The 26,565-nt window shown below is 38.3% G+C and overlaps 1 protein-coding gene across 9 annotated transcripts in view; it reads right to left on the bottom strand.

The window, feature by feature from the left end:
• The window catches only part of LOC126457865 (uncharacterized), a 277,897-nt gene that overhangs the window by 114,633 nt on the left and 136,699 nt on the right, over positions 1-26,565 (bottom strand). For all 9 annotated transcript variants that reach the window (XM_050094517.1, XM_050094514.1, XM_050094513.1 and 6 more), the window contains 3 exons: positions 22,450-22,576; positions 8,627-8,710; positions 8,438-8,526 (listed from right to left, as the gene is read on the bottom strand). In XM_050094517.1, coding sequence (XP_049950474.1) covers positions 8,438-8,526; positions 8,627-8,710; positions 22,450-22,576 — 300 coding nt within the window. The remainder of the gene's footprint in view (positions 1-8,437; positions 8,527-8,626; positions 8,711-22,449; positions 22,577-26,565) is intronic.

Consider the following 26,565-nt stretch of genomic DNA (forward strand, 5'->3'; position numbering starts at 1 on the left):
CTAAAACTTTTATCTCAAATATTAGTTCTTAACTCATGTTATGAAACATATTGTTTTGTTTGTCTGGAATTTAATATGTAAGATGTTGTGGTTTTTAAAGTTTTGTCTTATCTATTGACTGAGTTAAAATCTATGATATACCATATAGTTGCATTCTGTTATGGATTATTAGTTTAGTATTTGATACATATATGCCTTGAGACTATATGAATAAATCTTTTTCAATATTGAAATAGGACAAAGTTAATAATTTTTAATGCAAAAATTAGGAATTGTATCTTAGCATACCTGTGTGTATTACCTTTTTAGTCCATTCTTTTCATTGCATTTAACTCTGAATATTAATGTTTCATACGTGAACACTTTTTAATTTCACGTGACATAAATCCCATATAATTGATTTTAGAATGACTAAGGAGAATATATCTCAGGTGATGTGAAGGAGATATTGAACAGCATATTTAGTGCACAAAACAATGTTTCAGGACTTTATGTGAATGTTAGACAGGAAGTTACCTATCTGTTTGAGTGTGTGATGAGAACTCTAGGGAGGGAGCTGAAAGATGTGGACAGATCCCCCCCCCCCCCCACACTACTGTATGACTGTACCCTGCTGGACCAGTCAATCAAGAGATTGTGGGTGCTGGGTAACGTACTCGAGTAGCTGTCAACTGGATCTATGTTGACTGATATTTGCAAATTGTTAGCCAAAACTGCTAAAGACAATGTTATTCAGCATATATGAATCTAGGGGGATTGACTTTCCAGTAATTATGTAACTTTACATCAGTATGTATTCTTTTTCATCATTTGTAAATGAATCTTCTAGGTTTTTATGTATGTGGATTGGTTCTATGGACAAGTAGTAAATAGTAAATTTACTAGTATTTACAATATAGCGAGATGTATACTTGTCTGCTTTCATACTCTGACTTTGGTTCACAGGCTACTGGACTGTGTCATCATTCGAAGCTAAGTTACTCTCTGCATATAATTGGACTTATTGATATGATTATGAGCTTTATCATTTTTGTTGTGTCAAAACTTTTTTGCCGGTTTGTATCCATTGTGGATCAGATTCATGGGTCGGTCTCCACATTGTACACTCAGGCCCTGGTATTTTTCCATTATTTTGTTCCCTCATGAGTCAACATAGCCTTGAATACTCTGGTTTATGTGGCTGATTGAATTTGTACTATGTGCATACTTATGTTTGAGTAAATTTTTGCTGGTCTGTACCCATCGTTGCGAGTTTTTTGAGTCGTCTCACTTGTCATACACTTAGTCTCTGAAATTTTTTCTCTTCTCTTTTGAAGATTTGTCTGTATAGATCTTAACTTAAAATTTATAAGTTCTAGTAATTTACACTGTCTCTGCAATTATTTCTATAGTTTAGTGGTGTAATGTTGTAGTTTTGACATTATATTATTTGTCTTGTGACAGTATGTTCCACAGATCTGAAAATCTGAATGCCATATCCTGATATATGTATAGATTATGATTTGTATAGGAGATATTTATCTTATGTTTTCCATAATATGTTATGTATCAGATACTTCCATACATCTATCTGCTACCCTGGGCATCGTTATGTACACTGTTTGGCATGCCTTGCAATCTGTCACAAAAAAATTGTAAACACCCTGTTTCCAAATTTTGTGAGGAGGATATTGTAATGGGTAACCATTCTCTAACACTAACCAATACCATGTATACTCTCAAATCTGGTATAAGTGAACATTCTCAGCTGTTTAACAGTTAAAAATACAATTGATACGCTGTATTGTTTAAAAATAGTTCATCAAAATACAAGAAAGAAGAGCTGCTGCTTTCTCTGCAAGAAACAGCTGACACAGATGGAATTATTCTTGATGTGCTCTGCTTAAGTGAACATCACATGGAAACTACAGAAATTAATCAGCTACGTTTAAACAGTTATAAAATTGGTTCTTCCTACTGTTGGAGCAACTTAAGACAAGATGGAGCAGCAATTTACACACACAATACTATTAGGTCACAAGTTATAGATGTATCTAAATACTGTATTGAACAGCACTTTGAATGCTTGCAGTCAAATTAGAGCTTGGAACACAGTTCCTGATCATAGTAACAGTTTACAGGGCACCTATGGGAAACATTCAAACATTTCTCTCTCAGCTAGAAACAGTTCTTACTAAATTTTATAGAAACAATAGTAATGTCATCATACATGGTGACTTTAACATAAACTTACAACAAATAACAATCAGAAACTATTAGAACCACCACTGTCAACATTCAATCTGCTCCCCATGATCTCATTCCCAACAAGAGTATATGGGCACAGCAAGACCCTGATTGATAATTTGTTCCTAGATCCCACAAATTACAATGAGGTGATGACACGGGCAGTAACAAATGGACTGTCTGATCAAGGCGGTCAAATGACAACCCTAAAACTTGCCAGCAGAAAAACAGCACATGGCCATTGTAGCCAAGTTAAACATGTTAGAACAATAAATGCTGAATCTACTTGCTTGTTCAGAAATAGTTTATGCCATGAACAATGGGAGGAAGTATACCAGGCTGACACAGTGAATGAGAAGTTCAACTCTTTCCTGAACTTATTCCTTAAACATTTTGAAGCTTCTTTCCCACAAAGACAGATTAAAACCAAACCAATCCGTAGTAAAAGAGTGGCTAAGTACTGGTATAAAAATATCATGTAACAAAAAGAGAGATCTGTATGTACAACAGAGGGCTAGTACAGACCTTGCAGTAAGGTTACATTAGAAGAAATACTGTAAAATTCTAACAAGTGTAGTCAAGAGTCAAGAGTCAGGAGTTGCATTATGCACAAAAAATTAGCAACTCAAACAAAAGTGAGACAAATAGGAACATAAAACCCGACAATAATAACCACAAAGCTGCAGCCTCAGATTTCAACAATTTTTTGCTCACTATAGCGGAAAAAACAGTGAACCATAATAAACAGTCTTACACAGAAGCTATTGAACTACTTGACCACATGCAAACAACATCTAAAGTAGCACTTCACTGCAGAAGTACAACTCCTAAAGAAATTGAAAAAAAACATAAAATTTCTCAAAAACTCAGATTCCTGAGGATACAGTGGCATATCAAGTAGGATCTTAAAATCATGTGCAGACTTAATCAGTTATGTATTGTGCTATTTGTGCAACCAATCTGTGGAAACTGGTGTGTTCCCAGATACATTAAAACATGCAGTAGTGATGCCAATCCACAAAAGTGGAGCAAGGGATGAAATATCCAACTATTGGTCCATCTCTCTGCTGCCAGTGTTCTCAGAGGTATTTGAGAGAATAGTGTATGATGGGATTTACAGTCACACTACACAAAATGGCTTACTGGCTCCTACACAGTTTGGCTTTCATAAGGGCTCCTCCAGAGACAGAGCTATATTTAACCTAACAGATGAAATTTTAAGTGAACTAAACTACAAAAGGTATCCAATGGGGATATTTTGTGACCTTGCCAAGGCATTTGATTGTGTAGATCACAACAAACTCTTAAAAAAGCTTCCACATTATGGCATTGAAGACAAATCTTTGACTTGGGTAGAATCATATTTACAGAACAGGAAGCAAAGGGTTGTCTTAAGGGGGACAGGAACAACATTAAAACCAGACTGGGGAAATATAAAGTATGGAGTCCACAGGGCTCAATTCTTGGGCCACTAATTTTCCTGATCTACGTTAATGATCTACCAATCACAATTAATAACAGAGCAAGAGTAGTAATATTTGCCGATGATACAAGTATCCTCGTGAAAGGACCCAACTCCACAATGCAGGATACAGCCATAACAGTCTCTACTGAAGTACACAAATGGTTCATTGCAAATAGCCTAACCTTAAATCTTTCAAAAACCAATATGATACATTTTCTGAAAAAAAAAAAAAAACAATAAAGTTCCTGAAATACATGTTAACAATTACACAATTAATGAAACCACACTTACAAAATTCCTAGGTATCCAGATAGACAGTCACCTAAGATGGAAAGAACAAATTGATCAGCTGGTCAAGAAACTTAGCTCATCGTGCTTTGCACTAAGAACTCTCCATCAGTTAGTAGACAGAGAAATAATGTTGTTGTCATATTTTGCCTATTTCTATTATGTTCTCTCCTATGGCATAATCTTTTGGGTAATTGCTGCAGGTTTTGAAAAAGTCTTAAGAATACAGAAATGAGCAGTGAGACTAATATGTGGGGTCCCTAATGGGGCATCTTGCAGAGGTCTCTTCAAATCTCTCAGGATACTTACCATCACAGGACAGTATATATACTCACTAACATTATTTGTAGCCAACAACAGGGAATTGTTTCAAAAAAAATTGTGACATCAACAACCATGACACAAGACAAGTGAAAAATTTTCACAGAGGCTCTACAACTCTCACTAAAGTACACAGGGGAGTTACTGAGTCAGGTATAAAGGTCTTCAATAAGCTCTCAATCAATATAAAAAAAGGAAATAAATAATGTACAGGTTTTCAAAAGGAAGCTAAACCTATTCTTCATCGAACAAACTTTCTATAAAATGAATGAATACTTAAAGTTATAAGGTATAAGAGTGGGGGAAACTGCCTAAGAAAAGCACTCCCTTGAAGATAAAGTGTGATGCTGTTACTTGTAGTTTAACTGAAATTGTTGTGATAGAATGTAAATTTATCTATGTCATTAAGAGAAAATGTGAACTCGCATGTATCCCACACTCTTGAGCATTCACTTAAACCTCTTCTTAAGGAATGCAGTTAAAATTTGTATTTAATCCAAACCATGACCATGAAGCAAAATCACCTGTTTATATATGTCAGTAGCATAAAAATATGGCACTGTTACTTATTCTATTATTTTAAACAGTCACCTAAATTGTTTTTGGCATAATGCAGGCTTTAATACTGCATGCAAGTAATTGTTCTTGGTAAATAAACAAATGTCTGTGCAATGTGATGTATAAATGTTCATGTACTACTGTATTGTATCAATTGACTTGTCCTATATTAATTGCACACTGTTTGTACAATATGTAATCAACAGGATCAAATAAATAAGTAAAAATAAACTTCATATGATTTTCTATATGATGGGTTATGTTTCAGGCAAAAACACGTAAAAAGAAATTAATTTGTCAATACTCTGTATGTACAGTTAAAATTACTCTCCTTTCAAAAATATTTGAAATTACAAAATTTCTGGCATACCTAAAATTCATATTATTAATTGCACAATCTAACATTAATTATTAAATTTATTTCTGGATTAAAAAATAGTAAATGTCATGTGACTAGGGCCTCTCGTCAGGTAGACCGTTCGCCAGGTGCTAGCACTTCGACGACTTGCATGTCGATGGGGATGAAATGATGATGATTAGGACAACACAACACCCAGTTCCTGAGCACAGAAAATCTCTGACCCAGCTGGGAATCGAACCCAGGTCCTTAGGATTTACATTCTGTCATGCTGACCACTCAGCTACTGGGGGCGGACATTTCTGGATTAATTTATAAGGTAATGATATATTATGGTTAAGATTCTTCTTTGGTCAAGAAAGTTTGTAAACTCTTTTGCTTTGTAAACTCTTTGGAATATTGTGAGTACATCAGTATGTAGGCAGCAGAATGATCTGGTATTTATGCCAGGGCCAAACCGAAACAGTATTTGTGTAGATGAATTTTGAATCTTGTCTACAACAATGTGAATTCATGTTCTGAAGTGGAATTGTGAATTCGGTGTGATACAAAAGAATGGGATAAAATAAAAGGATATTCAAAGCAACAGGCAAACCATCAGTTATTCAGTTCAACAGGAACCCACAACATTATAAAAATTACAGCCTCAGGACTGTAAAGTCTTGGGGCCAACAACAATGAGATAATGAAGATAAGTAAAAAGTTTTCCTTTCATAATCTTATGCCTCTCGAAGCTTTCAAAATTCGTGCAAAGACAGACAATTTTAATAGTGATGTGTGGGAGGGTAAGATTCGCACTCCACTAATGAAATCCACGATAGGTACAGTGCGTGGTGTATTAGCTAAATTCAGTCCCTTATTAAGGGCTGAAAGGGCTCCTTCATCCAGATTCTTGTTCAACAGGTTGATGACAGTGCATGCTGTTCCATGAGATGACACCAATTTTTGTGTGGTTGCAAGTTTCTCAAATTTCTTTGTTTTGCTATTGTATTGCTATTGTGAGATTGCAGTTATACAGGGTGAACATTAATAAAACCAATGAACTGCATTTATGGATTACTGACTGGAAATAGAAGGAAAAAGGTCCCATAAATGTCCCAGAAATGTATTGTTGCCATGGTAGATGGTGCTGGTGGTGCCACCATTCCCTTAGTAGCATAAACATTGTGGTGAGTATTTCTGTCTATTCTCTGCATCAAGAGCTCACTTCCATTCACCACAAAGATTACATCTGCTGTCATGGTTGGAGGTCTTCTCACATAATCTTATTTCCACAGATTCTTTAATTAGAGAATGCCAGTGACAGAAGCCTGGGACAAAATTTTTGCTTTGTCAAACAATATTTTGTGTCTGTATGGCTACACACAGCAACTGCAGATTTCTCCACTTATTGATTTCTAATATACTATTGATAATCTGAACAGCACAGATGGACTGACTGATGAATTGTTTTTGCACTCACAATGAGTGTTATAAATCCCAGTCTAAGACTGTCCTTAACAGAGCATAGCATCTCCTATATCTTCTTAGGAGGTCATAAAATAGGTCTTACATCTGTTGCCCTGTAAAGAACAGTCCTGACCTCGAGGTCCCTGGATTTGTAACATTCCTTGTGAGTTTGCAAGCAATTACAATGGTCAGTCAATCTGTACAATGGTCAGTCAATCTGTAACATTTCCAATAAAACACAAAATATTTTTGACAAAATAAACGTGCTGTCTCAAGCTCCTACACAATGGGATTCTGTAATTTAAGAGGCTTTAGGAGTAAAAATGTTTGAGAAGAACTTCAACTGTACTGCACACATGATCTTAGTGGAGCATGGAAGTGAGCTCTCAATGCAGAGAAGAGGCAGACATATTCATCGCAATATTTACACTACTACAGGAACAGTGACATGACCTGTACAGACACTGACAAAACATCTGCACCAGCGTTACGCAATTACTGATGGAACATAAGCCATGTATGGGCTATATAATTTCACCACAGCAGATATTTAGACAGCCAGGTGTTCCTGACAAAGACAATGGAGGTAATCATCGCAAACTCGAAGCTTTTACTCTGAACTGATGGGGCAAGAAGTCCAGGAATGTTTTATACAAAATTATTAATTCTTTTTGCAAATTTAAAATGACATTAAAAAGATAATTGAGATTCAGCTTTTGTCTTGTGTTGATTGAGACTTTCCCAATTGATTAGTTGTATAAATGGTTTTCAGGCGAGACATCAAACATCATCATGAAATCCCCACAATATTTTGTTAGCACAATTTCATGACATTTTCAGATATGATGGTCTATGACAGATTACAGTCATGCCCACATGACTGCCAACTCCAGCTTCGGGCCGGAATGCAACCATCACGTCGCCTGGCCCAAGATGCTGGAGTTGGCAGTCATGTTTATGTGAGGTGTGCTTGCTTGTGTGTGTGGAGGGTGTGTGTTTCTCTTTTGCTGATGAAGACTGTGGCTGAAAGCTTTATGTAAGTGTCTTTTAATTGTTACTGTCTGCAATTTAACATGTCTTCTTTACAATAAGTTACAATCTATCTTTTCCTACATTGTTAACCATGTATATAATTATGGAACATATGTATTGGTATGTCAGCTTTACGTAATAATCTTCCTGAATTCTTCTGTAGAATGAGTCACATTTCCACATGGGATTAAGCCACAGGACAATACTGAGTGCAAGCGCACTAGCTGTTGCATCCTCAGGCCATTACAATGAGAGAAATTTCTAAGTGCAAAGCAGCAGAGCTGAGCTTTTTGGTCATATGCTGCTGTCACCTCAGTTTGTTATTTACCTGCACGGCAAGGAATTTCAAACATGGAGTTTCATTTATTGTGAACTTCTGGTACATGTAATTCATTTCTTTATTTGCATTAAATAGTTTTTGTTTATCTTCTATTGGTAGTTCAATAATTACTTTAATACACTGGAATTTTTCAATAAAAATAGTTGCTTGCATCTGTAACAACAAAGCTCTGTTTACAAAACACCACTCTATGGCATACAGGTTTACAATGAACACTGCTGCTTGCCCTTTAGTTAACATAAAGTGTGGCTAATGAGGTATTTTTAAACTTTCTTTTAAATTGGTATGGCTTCCCAATCCAATTACCTTATCCTGAACACTTTGCAATTTCTGCATATCAGTCACTACAACTTATGGTGTATCTTTACATAACAGATGGTGGTTCAATGAGAGGACATACATGTGCTGCTGATCCCTGCTCATATTTGTAAATATGAGACTTGTCACCAGCTATGAGTTCAGTTCCTCTTCGACTGCAATGAACCATAACTGAAACACAAAGGGAGTATGCAAGCAAAAACACATGAACTGTCTAATGGCACAAAAATGTATGTCCTCAGACATTATGCACAAACTTTTATGAACTTACTTGCAAGTAGATTGGCCATAGTACCACTGGGGACAAATATTCCAGCTTCTTTCCCAAATAATGCAGCTGCTCTTCGTTCCAAAGCTGAAAGTATTTAAATTTTGTGATTTCCTGTCTACATCATTTTTCACAGTACTAACATAGAAGTCTGCTTGCAGGAAAATACACAAAAATAGTTGCAATGGCAAGTAGGTTGATTGAAATATGAGTAACTCAAATTCAACAATTACTGTAACACTCATATTAAGTTTAATAGACATCCAGTAAAGTTATTTGAAGTACAACAAATTAATCTTCACTTGTGCTACATGTCGCAAATGAACCAATCAGAATGAAAGGGAGCATCCCGTGTGCTTCGCCACCTGTAAGACTCATTGTACAAATCCACTCTCAAATAGTCCAACATACCGACAATTAACTTACTGAAATTTCGAAAGTCAGTTTACCACAATGTTGCATACAAAGCTCCAGTTCCTCATATGTATTGTTGTTTATTAGAACAAGATATTTCTGCAAAGCTCTCTGTCCTTTTGTCAGACTGTGTAGCTGTCTTCAGATTCATATATATTAGCTTACTTTCACCAGTAAAAATAATCCTACTCCAAGTCACATTAGTACCGCAACATTCAAAAACTTATTTGATATGATGATGTACACCAATCTACAGGCCCTGGGATTTAGCACCAATTTTTGTAAACATAGCCACTTCCTATTTTTTGTTACTGTTTCTATAATAGCATGATATTGTTTCTACTACAGCATGATACTTTCATCCATGTAGATCTATCTGTTCAATTTCTGTAATTTCAGAGCGGTTTTCTCAGAAATTTAACACATCTGCTTATATTCCACTAGCTCTTTCAGATGTAATTGTATTTATTGTACAACTCTGTCTTTCAGAAAAATATACTTTGAAGAGTGACTACCAAAAAACAATGGAAATCACCATGTTACTATGTATACTGTTTTGGTCAAATTAGATCCTATTATCATATCTGCATGCAAGTAACAGCTTATTTAAAAGCAATCAGATATAGACCACCCCAAACATAGTGCAGCTGAATGAGGGGTGATACATCTGTCACACACAGCTGTAAATACTTGTCTTTCTAGAGCAACTCTCTGCACTCTCATTGATTTGTACCACATGATGTTACATCCAAAACTTATTAAGCACACGATTTTCACACTAATGTGAGGTGACGTCTCACCAGTATGAACAAATGATTAATTTAACTTCATTACCCATTGTTACCTATACTCTCAATTGTAATTACATTTTTACATTTTTTTGACAGGTGACATTTGAGCTCTGTACATGGATTAAAAATACAAATTACCATTCCTGATAATTGATGTCCAAAGTACTGCACCAGTTCTAAAATTTTACTTTCATGACTATACATGTATCAGAAATACAAAGTGAATGACAGCTAGCTGCTTACAGGACAGCTACCATAGCAACAACTAATCATAGCACAGTTGTCAATCACTCTGCTACCTTTGGTGCTGGTTACCTGTCAGCTGCAGACGAAAATTGCTGTCTATAACATAATTGTTGTGGTTTGTTCCTATATGTTTTGTTTCTTGGTGTCATATATTTCCTTTAGTGAATTAATGAAGTTAATAGCATAATTGCTAATGAAAGTGATAAGACTATTATGATCTTGTAACAAAAGCACAATACCCAACATCCTGCTATAGCACTTAGCAATGAATTTCTTGCAAATAAACTTTCAGATTTGCCAGCAGATAACACTGTGCAAGTGCCACAATATTTCATTAACCCAACTGTTCGACAGATTCAGGTGGCGGTAGTTGCTGACATCACTGCTGCAATCTAAAACTGGTGCAATTGTGTAGTGGCATCAAAATTTATCAGGCCAAAAGCAGGAATTAAACATGCTCTGTTGGATGGAAATTATGGTCTTAGTGCCCCCAGCTGGGAGCCAAAGAGAGGTTCCCTGCATGTGCACTGTGGGAAAGATTGTGCTGCTGGACATGCCAACAATTAAAAGTTCTATTAACTCCTGGCAATGCGCCTTGCCGGGTAACAAACACATCAGAGGATCTTGTTTCTCCTGTTTCAATATAATGACAGCCAGTGCTGGATACCAGGCAGTGCTTAGCTGAAATCTGGTATCCATTTTATTAACACTGCCTGCTGTACAGATATGTATGGCCTCTTGCACAATGTGGTAGAGTCTTACGCCCCCTGGTACATAGAGCACTTGTGGGCTTAGCCCTGAAATCCTGACATGTAACCTGCAACACCTAACAATAGTGTTCAATTAGAACAGTTATTCTGATAAGCAGATATGCAATGCATTGTGAGATAAGCATATTCAATGTAGGGATGTAAATGAAGATGCTGAGGCACCTGGTCCAGTGGTTTCCTTGCCATGTTTTAGCACCATGTCTTCAGGAACAGAAAGACTCTTCAAGAGACACAATATAAATGTGTTTTTTGTCCACCAGTGAAACTGAGGACTTTGTTGTGCTCTGTCAAAGACAATTTTGGCCTTAGAAAATCCGGCTTATGTAAGATCTCATGCACCTGTGGGAAATCTTATACTGGGCTGATATACCACACTGTGCAACATTGTTGTGTTGAACACCATCAATTTACACGCCTGGGCCAACCCGATAAATCTGCAATAGCAGAGAATTTCCTAAATACAAAACATTGCACGTTTCACAAGAAGACTCAAGCTGTATCATTCTGGGATTGCAGTTTTTAAGGAGGCCATAAATATCATTCAGGGCCAATCCTGTCAACAAGGATGCAAGATTTCATCTAAGCACTATCTGGAATACAGCAGTTGCTGCCATTAAATTAAAACAGGACAAAGAAGATCCTTCAATGTACAACCCGACACAGTGCATTGCCAAGAGTTAATCCTGCTGTTAACCACCGGAGTATTCAGCAACACTGTCGTTGCTCACAGTGCACATGTGGAGGGCCTCTCTTTGGTTCCCAGTAGCAGACAATATGAGAGCCTTCCCTTGCATGCATAATCCCTGTTCCTGGCTCAATAAATTTTGATATCACCATGTGATTACCAACAGCTGCATCTTGCAGCGGTGATTACAGCAACTACCACCATCTGAACATGTTGAACAGTTGTGTCACAAAATATTGTGGGATTTGCGTAACATTATCCAGCAGCAAACCTGAGAAGTGGATTCTTAACAGCTCTGTTGCGAAAACCCGAAAAGTCACAATGAATTTCTTGTGCAGCATGTGGAACATGAAGTTGAAGAATCAAAAATTGTAGTAATTGCTTGGAATCAAATGCATACTGCCATAATGCTACATTTGCAAACAGATGAAAATGGCCACAGTGACCAAAACCAGTGGAGGTGATTGAAAATAAAAGTGAAAGTTACTGAAATAATGAGCAACCAGTTGCACGGAAAAAATTTATTTCCTTAACTTGTTTCAGTCACTTTGTGCCCTTCTTCAGAAGGTTATAACTACTGCCTTATTTGCAAGTGTCAACAATACAATGCAAGCAGCATATGCTGTGATCATGTTGGTCTTAGCTCCTTTTTCTTTTGCTGACTGTTTCAAAAAATACAACTACAGTTGCTGAAGATGGATAAAATATTAAAAAAGTGGAACTGCTAAAGCTATTTGATTTCAGGACTTTGAAACGAGTTATTCATGGTCTTAATTCTTTCCTTTCCAAACTTTGCTTCCTACTTCTGCTCTTTACTGTCAGACTGCTCCTGTACTAGTTGTGTTGTACAAATACTGTTGCCTATTTCCACAGCACTCATGACAGATAGCAATGTACAATATGGAGGGGCACTCCACTATTTTCAAGGGCAGAGTATTGGTTGGTGTTGAAGTCATTACACGGTTGCAGGTTCTAATGAAGTGATACTGTATTTTGCCACATCTGATGAGTACTGACTCTATGCCACTGTTATATCAGTAGTCAATACATTGACAACATTGTGGTAGATTGTGCCCCCAACAATAATGGCCCAGGACACAGAGATTGCTTATTGCTCATTCTGTGAACAGAAGAAAATGTTTGATCTGAATTTACCACATCAGCTGTGACTCGTAGCTTAGCTCGAGGAGATTACTTCATTCACTCATTCACCCATCCATTGCATTTCATAAATGTTGTTATGCAGGAGAGCTTTCAGGAATGAGAAACAGGCCAAGTAACCCATAAAAAGGCAGTGATGGCCACTGCAAAGCTACGTCTCTATAGTGCATTAAGATTAGCTCCTAACCATAACACAAGCTCAGGTTGTAAGCTTAGACATTTATCAGAAGGACACAAAATTTATAATTGTAGAAATATACCAATATGTGCTTAAATTAAAGTCTATTTTTATAAGGCTATGCTGCTGCAATGCATTTCCAAATACCACATACAAACAAATATTTTGTGGTGTAAATATGTTAATATTCTACATCTACATTTATACTCCGCAAGCCACCCAATGGTGTGTGGCGGAGGGCACTTTACGTGCCACTGTCATTACCTTCCTTTTCTGTTCCAGTCGCGTATGGTTCGCGGGAAGAAAGACTGTCTGAAAGCCTCCGTGCGCACTCTAATCTCTCTAATTTTACATTCGTGATCTCCTCGGGAGGTATAAGTAGGGGGAAGCAATATATTCGATACCTCATCCAGAAAACCTCATCCAGAAACGCACCCTCTTGAAACCTGGCGAGCAAGCTACACCACGATGCAGAGCGCCTCTCTTGCAGAGTCTGCCATTTGAGTTTGCTAAACATCTCTGTAGTGCTATCACGGTTACCAAATAACCCTGTGACGAAACGCGCCACTCTTCTTTGGATCTTCTTTATCTCCTCCGTAAAACCGATCTCGTACAGATCCCACACTGATGAGCAATGCTCAAGTATAGGTCGAACGAGTGTTTTGTAAGTCACCTCCTTTGTTGATGGACTACATTTTCTAAGGACTCTCCCAATGAATCTCAACCTGGTACCCACCTTACAAACAATTAATTTTATATGATCATTCCACTTCAAATCATTCCGCATGCATACTCCCAGATATTTTACAGAAGTAACTGCTACCAGTGTTTGTTCCGCTATCCTGTAATCATACAATAAAGGATCCTTCTTTCTACGTATTTGCAATACGTTACATTTGTCTATGTTAAGGGTCAGTTGCCACTCCCTGCACCAAGTGCCTATCCGCTGCAGATCTTCCTGCATTTCGCTACAATTTTCTAATGCTGCAACTTCTCTGTATACTACAGCATCATCCGCGAAAAGCCGCATGGAACTTCCGACACTATCTACTAGGTCATTTATATATATTGTGAAAAGCAATGGTCCCATAACACTCCCCTGTGGCACGCCAGAGGTTACTTTAACGTCTGTAGACGTCTGTCCATTGATAACAACATGCTGTGTTCAGTTTGCCAAAAATTCTTCAATCCAGCCACACAGCTGGTCTGATATTCCGTAGGCTCTTACTTTGTTTATCATGCGACAGTGCGGAACTGTATCGAAAGCCTTCTGGAAGTCAAGGAAAATAGCATCTACCTGGGAGCCTGTATCTAATATTTTCTGGGTCTCATGAACAAATAAAGCAAGTTGGGTCTCACATGATCGCTGTTTCCGGAATCCATGTTGATTCCTATAGAGTTATTCTGGGTTTCCAAAAACGACATGATACTCGAGCAAAAAACATGTTCTAAAATTCTACAACAGATTGACGTCAGAGATATAGGTCTATAGTTTTGCGCATCTGCTCGACGACCCTTCTTGAAGACTGGGACTACCTGTGCTCTTTTCCAATCATTTGGAACCTTCCTTTCCTCTAGAGACTTGCGGTACATGGCTGTTAGAAGGGGGCAAGTTCTTTTGCGTACTCTGTGTAGAATCGAATCGGTATCCCGTCAGGTCCAGTAGACTTTCCTCTGTTGAGTAATTTCAGTTGCTTTTCTATTCCTTGGACACTTATTTTGATGTCAGCCATTTTTTCGTTTGTGCAAGGATTCAGAGAAGGAACTGCAGTGCGGTCTTCCTCTGTGAAACAGCTTTGGAAAAAGGTGTTTAGTATTTCAGCTTTATGCGTGTCATCCTCTGTTTCAATGCCATCATCATCCCGGAGTGTCTGGATATGCTGTTTCGAGCCACTTACTGATTTAACGTAAGACCAGAACTTCCTAGGATTTTCTGTTAAGTCAGTACATAGAATTTTACTTTCGAATTCACTGAACGCTTCACGCATAGCCCTCCTTACGCTAACTTTGGCTGCATTTAAACTTGGAGTGAAGCTCTCTTTGCTTTCGCAATAGTTTCCTAACTTTGTTGTTGAACCACGGTGGGTTTTTCCCGTCCTGCACAGTTTTACTTGGCACGTACCTGTCTAAAACGCATTTTACGATTGCCTTGAACTTTTTCCATAAACACTCAACATTGTCAGTGTTGGAACAGAAATTTTCGTTTTGATCTGTTAGATAGTCTGAAATCTGCCTTCTACTACTCTTGCTAAACAGATAAACCTTCCTCCCTTTTTTTATATTCCTATTAACTTCCATAATCAGGGATGCTGCAACAGCCTTATGATCACTGATTCCCTGTTCTGCACTTACAGAGTCAAAAAGTTCGGGTCTGTTTGTTATTAGTAGGTCCAAGATGTTATCTCCACAAGTTGGTTCTCTGTTTAATTGCTCGAGGTAATTTTCGGATAGTGCACTCAGTATAATGTCACTCAATACTCTGTCCCTACCACCCGTCCGAAACATCTGAGTGTCCCAGTCTATATCTGGTAAATTGAAATCTCCACCTAAGACTATAACATGTTGAGAAAATTTATGTGAAATGTATTCCAAATTTTCGCTCAGTTGTTCTGCCACTAATGCTGCTGAGTCGGGAGGTCGGTAAAAGGAGCCAATTATTAACCTAGCTTGGTTGTTGAGTGTAACCTCCACCCATAATAATTCACAGGAACTATCCACTTCTACTTCACTACAGGATAAACTACTACTAACAGCGACAAACACGCCACCACCGTTCGCATACAATCCATCCTTTCTAAACACCGTCTGTGCCTTTGTAAAAATTTCGGCAGAATTTATCTCTGGCTTCAGCCAGCTTTCTGTACCTATAACGATTTCAGCTTCAGTGCTTTCTATCAGCACTTGAAGTTCCGGTACTTTACCAATGCAGCTTCGACAGTTTACAATTACAATACCGATTGCTGCTTGTTCCCCGCATGTCCTGACTTTGCCCCGGCGGAAGGAAGCGACCACCTGCAGATGGGTGCACCCTGTACCCTTCATGGCATCTGCAAGGACCCTTTCCACATCTGGAATGACTCCCCCCAGTATGCACACAGATAGCACATTGGTTTTCTTCCCTTCTCTTGCTGCCATATCCCTAAGGGGCCCCATTACGCGCCTGACGTTGGAGCTTCCAACTACCAGTAAGCCCACCCTCTGCGACCGCCCAGATCTTGCAGACTGAGGGGCAACCTCTGGAACAGGAAAAGCTGCCATGTCTGGCCGAAGATCAGTATCAGCCTGAGACAGAGCCTGAAACCGTTTCGTCAGACAAACTAGAGAGGCCTTCCGTTCAGCCCTCCGGAATGTCTTTCGCCCCCTGCCACACCTTGAGAGGACCTCCCACTCTGTCACAGGTGAGGGATCAGCCTCAATGTGGGCAATATGCCGGGCAGCCACAGCCGTAGTCCGATCGGGGGATGCGTGGGACGAGCTGGCCGTCCCCGACAAACCCCCATCCGGACCCCCACAGTGATGCCCATTGGCAACAGCCTCAAGCTGTGTACCGAAGCCAACACTGCCTGAAGCTGGGAGTGAAGGGATGCCAACTCAGCCTGCATCCAAACACAGCAGTTGCAGTCCCTATCCATGCTAAAAACTGTTGTGCAAAGAACGTCTGAACTAATCTGCAGAGAGCACAACCAAATAGACACAAAATTTAAACTGTTATTAAAATACAAGATTGCCTAGTAAATGCAGTAATGCTGCTACTTGCACACTGCTGACACACTGCTCGGCGGCAGAAGGAGACTATGCGATTTTACACTATTCAGGTTCTAGAACGCGATGCTACTACTCTCAAATACTATAATACGCCCAAAATTTACGAATTAAACAATGCAAGTACCAAAAACACGCAAAGAAATTAAGAATTAAACTATGTAACAAATAAGTGAGCTAGGAGGACTTTCTGCTGGCAGTTGCTTATCCAATGTCGGCAGGGACCACACTGGCTGTGACCAACCGACACTGGCCGTTCAAAACAAAAATAGAAGACAGACGACTACGCGAATTTACATGATTCAGGTACTAAAACGCGATGCTACAACTCTCAAATACTATAATACACCCGAAATTTACGAATTAAACAATGCAAGTACCAAAAACACGCAAAGAAATTAAGAATTAAACTATGTAACAAATAAGTGAGCTAGGAGTATACGACTTTCTGCTGGCAGCTGCTTATCCAACGGCGGCAGGGACCACACTGTAGTTGAAAAAGGATAAAAATTTAACATTTAAAACCATGAATTTAGAAACAACTACATACAAAAAAATAAGTTAACTGGTTTTAAAAGCACTTCCATAGCAGAACTCCCCAGCAACAGCAACCAGAAAGTAAATCAATAAAAAGAAAGAAATTTTAAAGCAAAGGCCAGTAATTCTACTTTTTTTGGAAAGTCATTAAAAAGCTTTCAGTCTTTGTCCTGAAAAAATATTCTACATATTGTTGATTACATTTGTGGTGAATTTGTAATTGCATAATATGAGTGACTGTAAGTGTAAGACAATGTTTCTGCAGTGAAACGGCTGCAGGCCTATTCAGCTACAATGTGGGTTGAGTCTGGTACTGTTGATTTGGGCTCTCTTGAGTAATATGCTTCCTTCATGACCAAACATCACAGTTTTTGAATAGTTCTTTAAAGACTCTATTGAGCACATTGTGGAGCTCTATATTCTATATCCTCTCACTCTGCTTCATTTTAATCCCATTAGATAAAGTGATTCTCTGTTTTCTGTTAGGAAGGTAAGAGCTCATGGAAGTAAGAGAGATGTCATACTGCTTAAGTTTGCTGAGTAGAAATTTGTGGCTGACATTATTAAAGATCACCTGAAACCACATGTGGTTCACTTTTTACAATTTAAGTCTCCCAGGACTTAATTTGTGAGGTCAACAGTATATGACTAACACATCAGATGAATTCTCAGTTGCGCATAATGACTACCATCGGATGTAGAATGGGATGACGACAATGAAAATTTGTGCCCGACTGGGTCTCAAACTTGGATTTCCCACTTATCGTGAGCAGTTGCTTTACCATTTGGCTATCCGTGTGCAACTCACGGCCAGATCCAAACTTCCATACATTGTCAACCATACGTCTATGGTCTGTATTCACACATCCATTATGTGTATTCCTGTACAGATGATCTGATGTGTTTCATAATGACTGTGGTTGCCACAGTGCGTGGTCATCAGAATAACACAGGCACTGCAGTATCATATTTATCTGCCGATACTTGACATGCAACTTTCAAGCACAACAATAGATCTGTATGGGAATACACATAATGGATATGTGAGTACAGATCACAGACATATGGTTGACGACATATGGAAGTTTGGGTTTGGCCGTGAGTCGTGCATGGATAGCAAAATGGCAAGGCGACCACTCGTGATGAGCAGGAAATCTGGGTTTGAGTCCTGGTCTGGCACATATTTTCATTGTCATCATTCCAATCTACAGCCAATGGTAGTCATCATTCGCAACTGCAAATTCATCTGATGTGTTTCACAATGGGTGTGGTCACCGAAGTTCATCGTCATCAGAATAACACGGGTACTGCAGTATCGTATTTATCTGCCGATACCGAGCATGTGACTTTCAGCACAATGTCTGATCTGTATGGGAATACACATAATGGATGTGCAAATACAGATCATAGACATATGGTTGACGACATACGGAAGTTTGGGTCTGGCCGTGAGTTGTTAATGGATAGCCAAATGGTAAGGCACCCGCTCACACTAATAAGGAAATCCGATTTTGAGTCCCGGTCCGGCACAAATTTTCATTGTCCTCATTCCATTCTATAGCTGATGGTAGTAATTATTTGCAATTGTGAATGCATCTGATGTGTTTTGTAACGGCTGTGGTCACCACAGTGCATCGTCATCAGAATAACTCATGCACTGCAGTATTGTATATGACTAAGTTTTTGAGAGGACTGGAATAAATTGGTAAACAATTAGTGGTCATTTTCTTATCCTCAGATTCCCTGTTGTATTTTAAAGCTGCTTATTAAAGTTACCAAAATTTTTTTGAGTTATTGGTGGATCAGATTTGTTGGCAAAAATACATGTTCAAAGTCGGTGGTAGACAGAAAACATCTTCCGAAATTGTACTAAATGCTTTCTCTGAGAATTACTTTGAACAATTAGTTCATGAGCCCACACAAATTGTCAATGATTGTGAAAACACACTTGACCTCTTAGACACAAATAATCCTGATCTAATAGAGAGCGTCATGACAGATACAGGGATTAGTGAAAACAAAGTCGTGTAGCAAGGCTCAAAACCATATCAACCAAAACCACTAGAAATAAACGCAAAAATATATCTATTTAAAACAGCAAATAAAAATTTGCAGCCTTCCTAAGAGAGTCTCCATTCCTTCCAAGCTAATTATGCAAGTGTAGATCAGATATGGCTCAAATTCAAAGACACAGTATCGTCAGCAATAGATAGATTCATACCACATAAGTCAATAAGACTGATCCACCATGGTACACAAAACACATCAGAACACTGTTGTAGAAGCAATGAAGAAAGCATGCCAAATTCAGAACGCAAAATCCCCAATGCTGGCTAAGTTTCACAGAAGTTTGAAATTTAGTGCGGATGTCACTCTGAGATTCTTTTAATAGTTCCCACAATGAAATATTGTCTCAAAATATGGTAGAAAACCCAAAGAGGTTCTGGTCATATGTAAAGTACACCAGCAGAAAAAAACAGTCAATACCGTCATTGCGCAATAGTGATGGAAATGTTACCGATGATGGTACCACTGAACCGGAGTTAGTAAATACAGTTTTCCATAATTCCTTCATGAAAGAAGATGAAGTAAATATTCCAGAATTCGAAACCAGAAGAGCTGTTAGCATGAGTGACATAAAAGTAGATATCTTAGGTGTTGCAAAACAACTCAAATCACTTAAGAAAGGCAAGTCTTCCAGTCCAGATGGTATACCAATTAGGTTCCTTCCAGAGTATCCAGACACAATAGCACCTTTCTTAGCAATCATATACAAGCACTCATTTGATGAAATGCCTGTTCCTTAAGACTGGAAAGTAGCTCAGGTCACACCAATATTCAAGAAGGGAAACAGGAGTAACCCATTGAATTACAGACCCATACCACTGACCTCAATTTGCAGAGGTATTTTGGAGCATATACTGTACACAAACACTATGAATCACCTTGAAGAAAATGACTTATTGCTACATAACCAACATGGATTCAGAAAATATCATTCTTGTGCAACACAGCTAGCTCTTTATTCCAATGAAGTAATGAGTGCTGTCGACAAGGGATCTCAGATTTATTCCATATTTCTAGATTTCCTGAAGGCTTTTGATACCGTTCCTTACAAGCAACTAATAGTCCAATTGCATGTATATGGAGTATCATCTCAGTTGTGTGACTGGATTAGTGATTTCCTATCAGAGGGGTCACAGTTCGTAGTGACAGATGGTAACTCATTGAGTAGAACAGAAGCGATATCTGGCATTCCACAAGGTAGTGTCATAGGCCCTCTGCTGCTCCTGATTTATATAAATGATCTAGGTGATAATCTGAGCAGCCCACTTAGATAGTTTGCAGATGACGCTGTAATTTACTGTCTAGTAAAATCATCAGATGATCAATTCCAATTACAAAATGATCTAGAGAGAATTTCTGTATAGTGCGAAAAGTGGCAATTAGCACTAAACAAAGAAAAGTGCGAGGTCATCCACATGGATACTAAAAGAAATCTGATAAATTTTGGGTATATGATAAATCACACAAATCTAAGGGCTGTCAATTCAACTAAATACCAAGGAATTACAATTATGAGCAACTTAAATTGGAAAGACCACATAGATAATATTGTGGGGAGGGTGGAACAAAGACTGGGCTTTGTTGGTAGAACACTTAGAAGATGCGACAAACTCACTAAAGAGACAGCTTGTCTGTCCTCTGCTGGAATATTAGTGCATGGTATGGGATCCTTACCAGGTAGGATTGAGGGAGGACATCAAAAAAGTGCAAAGAAGGGCAGCTCGTTTTGTGTTATCGTGCAATAGGGGTGAGAGTGTCACTGATATGATTCGCGAGTTGGGGTGGCAGTCACTGAAACAAAGGCGGTTTTCTTTGCAGCGAGATCTATTTACGAAATTTCAATCACAAACTTTCTCTTCTGAATGCGTAAATATTTTGTTGATACCCACCTACATATGGAAAAATGATCATCATAATAAAATAAGAAAAATCAGTGCTCAAACGGAAAGATTTAGGTGTTCCTTTTTCCCACACGCCATCCAATGGTAGAGAAGTAGTATGAAAATGGTCCAATGAACCCTCTGCCAGGCACTTAAGTGTGAATTGCAGAGTAACCCTGTAGATGTAGATGTTTAAAGAGCTGGAACTTCCAAAGTTTTAAGTGTGTACCAGAAACCCAAACACAGTGAAAAGATTTAATGTCGTTTTGTAATCTCTTTCATTCACTGCATACTCAAATAGTGTTGTGGTAGATACAGCGTCCGTGAAAATAAAGCAAATTCTCATACATATGAAGATTTGGTATTAGTTCCTTGGCTTGCTGACATTGTTAGAGAGTAATCACAGGAAAAAGTTACAAGTTGTGTTGTGTAATCATATTCTGAATTCAAGTAGAAGGAGCTTTTATGACAGTCAATTCCCTACAGACTAAGTTCTTTGTCATCACAAATATTTAACCCATAAGTTTCTTCATCCCTGAGAACTATGGTGAAATCGTTATTGGGGATGATATGGGGATGTGATCTTGCAACTTTCATTATGTTCCTATACATTTCAAAACAGCATCCTCCTGGAGTTGTCCTCACCTTGAAGAATTACAAGGTGCCATATACAAAACAAGGGAGATGCACAAACCTATGGAATTCTATTTTCAGCAACAAGTAGCTGAGTAATTTGTGGTAATGGACTTGAAATGTTGCAGATTGGTGTAATTGCTACTTCCTTCCAACCAACAACTGCAATTCTTTCTATCAAGAACATATTGGGGGCATTCCTTCTAGTACTCCTGATTGATGATTTATTCTTCTAAGGTGGGTTTACAGTGTCCTCAAAGACAATCTGTATCATGTGCACCTCAAACTGAATCTAATATGCTTCTCATTCCTTGGGGAATTTGCATGCTTTTATTCTGATGAATTAGCGTTATGTGCATCCCTGCTGCACTATTGCTAGAAACCTTCTGAATTATTCATGAGAATTAGCACAAATACTCTCAACATCACACAGAGAGTGATGCAATACCAGTGCATTGTACAGAAAAGGAGGGCATATGTTGCACCTTGTCTCTCTCTCTGACTGTTACTGTTGTACACAGGAATTACAAGGAAACAAAACAAATCACGTAATCACATAAAAGTTCTGTCCACACTGAATCTGTCACTAATTCCCATGACAACAAAACATTGCACGCTTCTTTCATGAAAATTTTATGATAATGTATGACTTTAAAAAGCCTAAGATTCAGTTACTTCACTGAAATATATGCACATACATACCTTTCACAGTAGGATCTTCTTCATAAACATCATCTCCAACTTCTGCATTGTACATTGCTTCTCTCATTGCCTTAGTAGGTACTGTTAATGTATCGCTCCGCAAATCAATCACGTACATATCCTGGAACTTTAAAATTTGTTTTTAACTATGAAAATAGCATTTCATAACAATAATAGAAATTCCAGGAAGAAGCTATACATAAAATAAAGGAAATTAAATCACTCACCTATAGCAAATTGATGCATGGAGCACAAAGACACATAACAGAAAACAGTAGTCACACTAGCTTGCAATCACTAGCTCTTTTTCTAGCAAAAGTACACATTCAAAAAAACACACTACACAGATGTTCAGTTGTTGGCTAATCCTTATTAATGACAAATGTGTCAGTTAATATGACAGGATCAGAAATCTGACCTATCACATAGCATATAAGTTGTCATGTTGTTGCTCCTATCAAATCTTGGGCAAAGACAATTCTTAATAATGTTTGAGACATCTGATGATTGGTTGCAAATCTGAAAACTAGTTTTGGCACATAAACATTTTATAATGAAGCAAGTCCTTAGAACACCTTCCTCTACCATTGATGAAGAGATTGATACCATAGCATTTTCTTCATATTATAAACATGTTTCCAAATTTTGACCAAATCAGGTATACAAACAAACACTAACGACTTTGTCAGTGCAGGGAGTTATAATCCATACTATAATCAAACCAATGTTGTCACTGAATAGAAAAATGTTACATCTCTGTAAAATAACTTCTCTACAGTTTTTATTTTTATGTTCAAATGAAAAGTATAATGAATTATAACTTTATTTAAATGTTTATTAGTGCATACAAACTGAAGGCATTATTGCACAACAGTATTCATGTTTCTAAATCACATCTAATACACACCGATTCAAAGATTGATTAATAACCAAATCTGAATGCTTACTTAAAGACATAAAATGCCAATTTTTCCTATATTTTCAGTTATGTGCATTATTGTAAAAACTAAGTACAACTGACCAAACAGTCATATAATTCCAAGAATCACAGCTATTAAAATAAAATTGTTGAACTGACTAGTAAATGTGGTGTTACCCGCATATCGGAAAGTGTCTGGTTTTGTATACAAAGAATGGGAAAATGCTTTGTCAGTTGGTGAGAAAGAGATGTCAGTGGTGGAAGCTAGCAGTCTGTTATGCTTTGACACTTGGTCATGTTGCACAACAAATTGTCTTTTTACAAATTTTGACATACAGGGTGATCCATTGATCGTGACAGGGCCAAATATCTCACGAAATAAGCGTCAAACAAAAAAACTACAAAGAACGAAACTTGTCTAGCTTGAAGGGGGAAACCAGATGGCGCTATGGTTAGCCCACTAGATGGCGCTGCCATAGGTCAAACAGATATCAACTGCGTTTTTTTAAATAAGAACCCCCAGTTTTTATTACATATTTGTGTAGTACGTAAAGAAATATGAATATTTTAGTTGGACCAATTTTTTCGCTTTGTGATAGATGGCGCTGTAGTAGTCACAAACATATGGCTCACAATTTTAGATGAACAGTTGGTAACAGGCAGGTTTTTTAAATTAAAATACAGAATGTAGGTATGTTCGAAGATTTTATTTCAGTTGTTCCAATGTGATACATGTATCTTTGTGAACTTATCATTTCTGAGAACGCATGCTGTTACAGTGTGATTACCTATAAATAACATATTAATGCAATAAATGCTCAAAATTATGTCTGTCAACCTCAATGCATTTGGCAATATGTGTAACGACATTACTCTCAACAGCGAATAGTTCACCTTCCATAATGTTTGCACATGCATTGACAATGCACTGACACATGTTGTTAGGTGTTGTCAGTGGATCATGATAGCAAATATCCTTCAACTTTCCCCACAGAAAAAAATCCGGGGACGTCAGATCCGGTGAACGTGCGGGCCATGATATGGCGCTTCGACGACCAGTCCACCTGTCATGAAATATGCTACTCAATACCGCTTCAACCGCATGCGAGCTATGTGCCGGACATCCATCATGTTGGAAGTACATCACCAGTCTGTCATGCAGTGAAACATCTTGTAGTAACATTGGTAGAGCATTATGTAGGAAATCAGCATACGTTGCACCATTTAGATTGCCATTGATAAAATGGGGGCCAATTATCCTTCCTCCCATAATGTCGCACCATACATTAACCCACCAAGGTCGTTGATGTTCCACTTGTCGCAGCAATCATGGATTTTTTGTTGCTCAATAGTGCATATTTGCCATTGGTAGAGCATTATGTAGGAAATCAGCATACATTGCACCATTTAGATTGCCATTGATAAAATGAGGGCCAATTATACTTCCTCCCATAATGTCGCACCATACATTAACCCACCAAGGCCGTTGATGTTCCACTTGTCGCAGCAATCATGGATTTTTAGTTGCCCAATAGTGCATATTTGCCAGTTTATGTTACCGCTGTTGGTGAATGATGCTTCATCGCTAAATAGAATGTGTGCAAAAAATCTGTCATTGTCCTGTAATTTCTCTTGTGCCCAGTGGCAGAGCTGTACGCGACATTCAAAGTCATCGCCATGCAATTCCTGGTGCATAGAAATATGGTATGAGTGCAATCGATGTTGATGTAGCATACTCAACATTGACATTTTTGAGATTCCTGATTCTCATGCAATTTGTCTGCTACTGATGTGCGGATTAGCCATGACAGCAGCTAAAACACCTACTTGGGCATCATCATTTGTTGCAGGTCATGGTTGATGTTTCACATGTGGCTGAACACTTCCTGTTTCCTTAAATAACGTAACTATCCGGACACTTGGATGATGTCATCCAGGATACCAAGCAGCAAACACAGCACACGCCCATTGGTCATTTTGAACACAATAGCCACACAGCAACAGGATATCAACCTTTTCCGCAATTGGTAAACAGACCACTTTAACACGGGTAATGTATCACGAAGTAAATACCATCCGCACTGGCGGAATGTTAAGTGATACCATGTACTTATACATTTGTGACTATTACAGTGCCATCTATCACAAAGCGAAAAACGCGGTCCAACTAAGACATTCAAATTTCTTTACGTATTACACGAATATGTAATAGAAAATGGGGGTTCCTATTTTTAAAAAATGCAGTTGATATCCGTCTGACCTATGGCAGCGCCATCTAGCGGGGCCAACCATAGCGCCATGTGGTTTCCCCCTTCAAGCTAGACGAGTTTCGTTCTTTGTAGTTTTTTCATTTGATACTTATTTCGTGAGATATTTGGCCCGGTCACTATCAATGGACCACCCTGTATATATACTGTAGTAACGAGGAGATGGCATAGCTTTTGAAAATAAACAAATGGGAAACATCTTGTTTCCAGTTTAATAACAACGTACCACCCAACTTTGAAAAAAGCTGGAGAAAGCAGAAGCAGATTGGTGCACCAACCAGTTAAGTATGAGAATTCAAATTCTTCAAGTGAATGTATTCATCTCATCATATAATTACAAGCACTGACAGATAAACAGGTGTACTGTCATCATTGTCAGAATAGATAGCCAACAATCTAATACTTTTTATATCTGAGAGGGGTTAACAATTTCTAGTGTATCTCATGGTGAATAGAAGATCTCCTTTAATAAATATCTGAAAGCTGTGGAGCACAAAGTGTTCAAGATTTTATGACTAATTACTGATGCTCCATTATTGAAAGCAGTTGCCTGAGCTGATGGAGATGGGGAGGGAGTAGGGAAAGAATGCAAGGAAGGGTTGGCGGGAAAGAAAAAAGTCTTTGAATAGATGACTATGCAGCTGCAAAACAAGATGAAAAAGAGTACAGATGGCATAGCAAGAAGAGATGTAGGAAGAGGGAGAGGGGTAAAAGGACAGAAAAGCGAAGATGAATAAGGAGATATGGAGAGTAGAGAGAAGGGAGAAGGATTTAAAAGGGGGAGAGAGGGGGGAGGGAGAAAGAGATAGGGGAGGGCAGGAGACAGAGGGAGAGAACTTCCACATCGGGAGGGGGAGGAAGAGTGGAGGGAGAAGGCAGTGCACGATCTGGGTGGAGAAGGAACGATGTGGACAGAAGAGTGAAGGCAAA

The sequence above is a fragment of the Schistocerca serialis genome, chromosome 2, assembly GCF_023864345.2.
Source record: "Schistocerca serialis cubense isolate TAMUIC-IGC-003099 chromosome 2, iqSchSeri2.2, whole genome shotgun sequence".
In the NCBI taxonomy this organism is placed as follows: Eukaryota; Metazoa; Arthropoda; class Insecta; order Orthoptera; family Acrididae; genus Schistocerca; species Schistocerca serialis.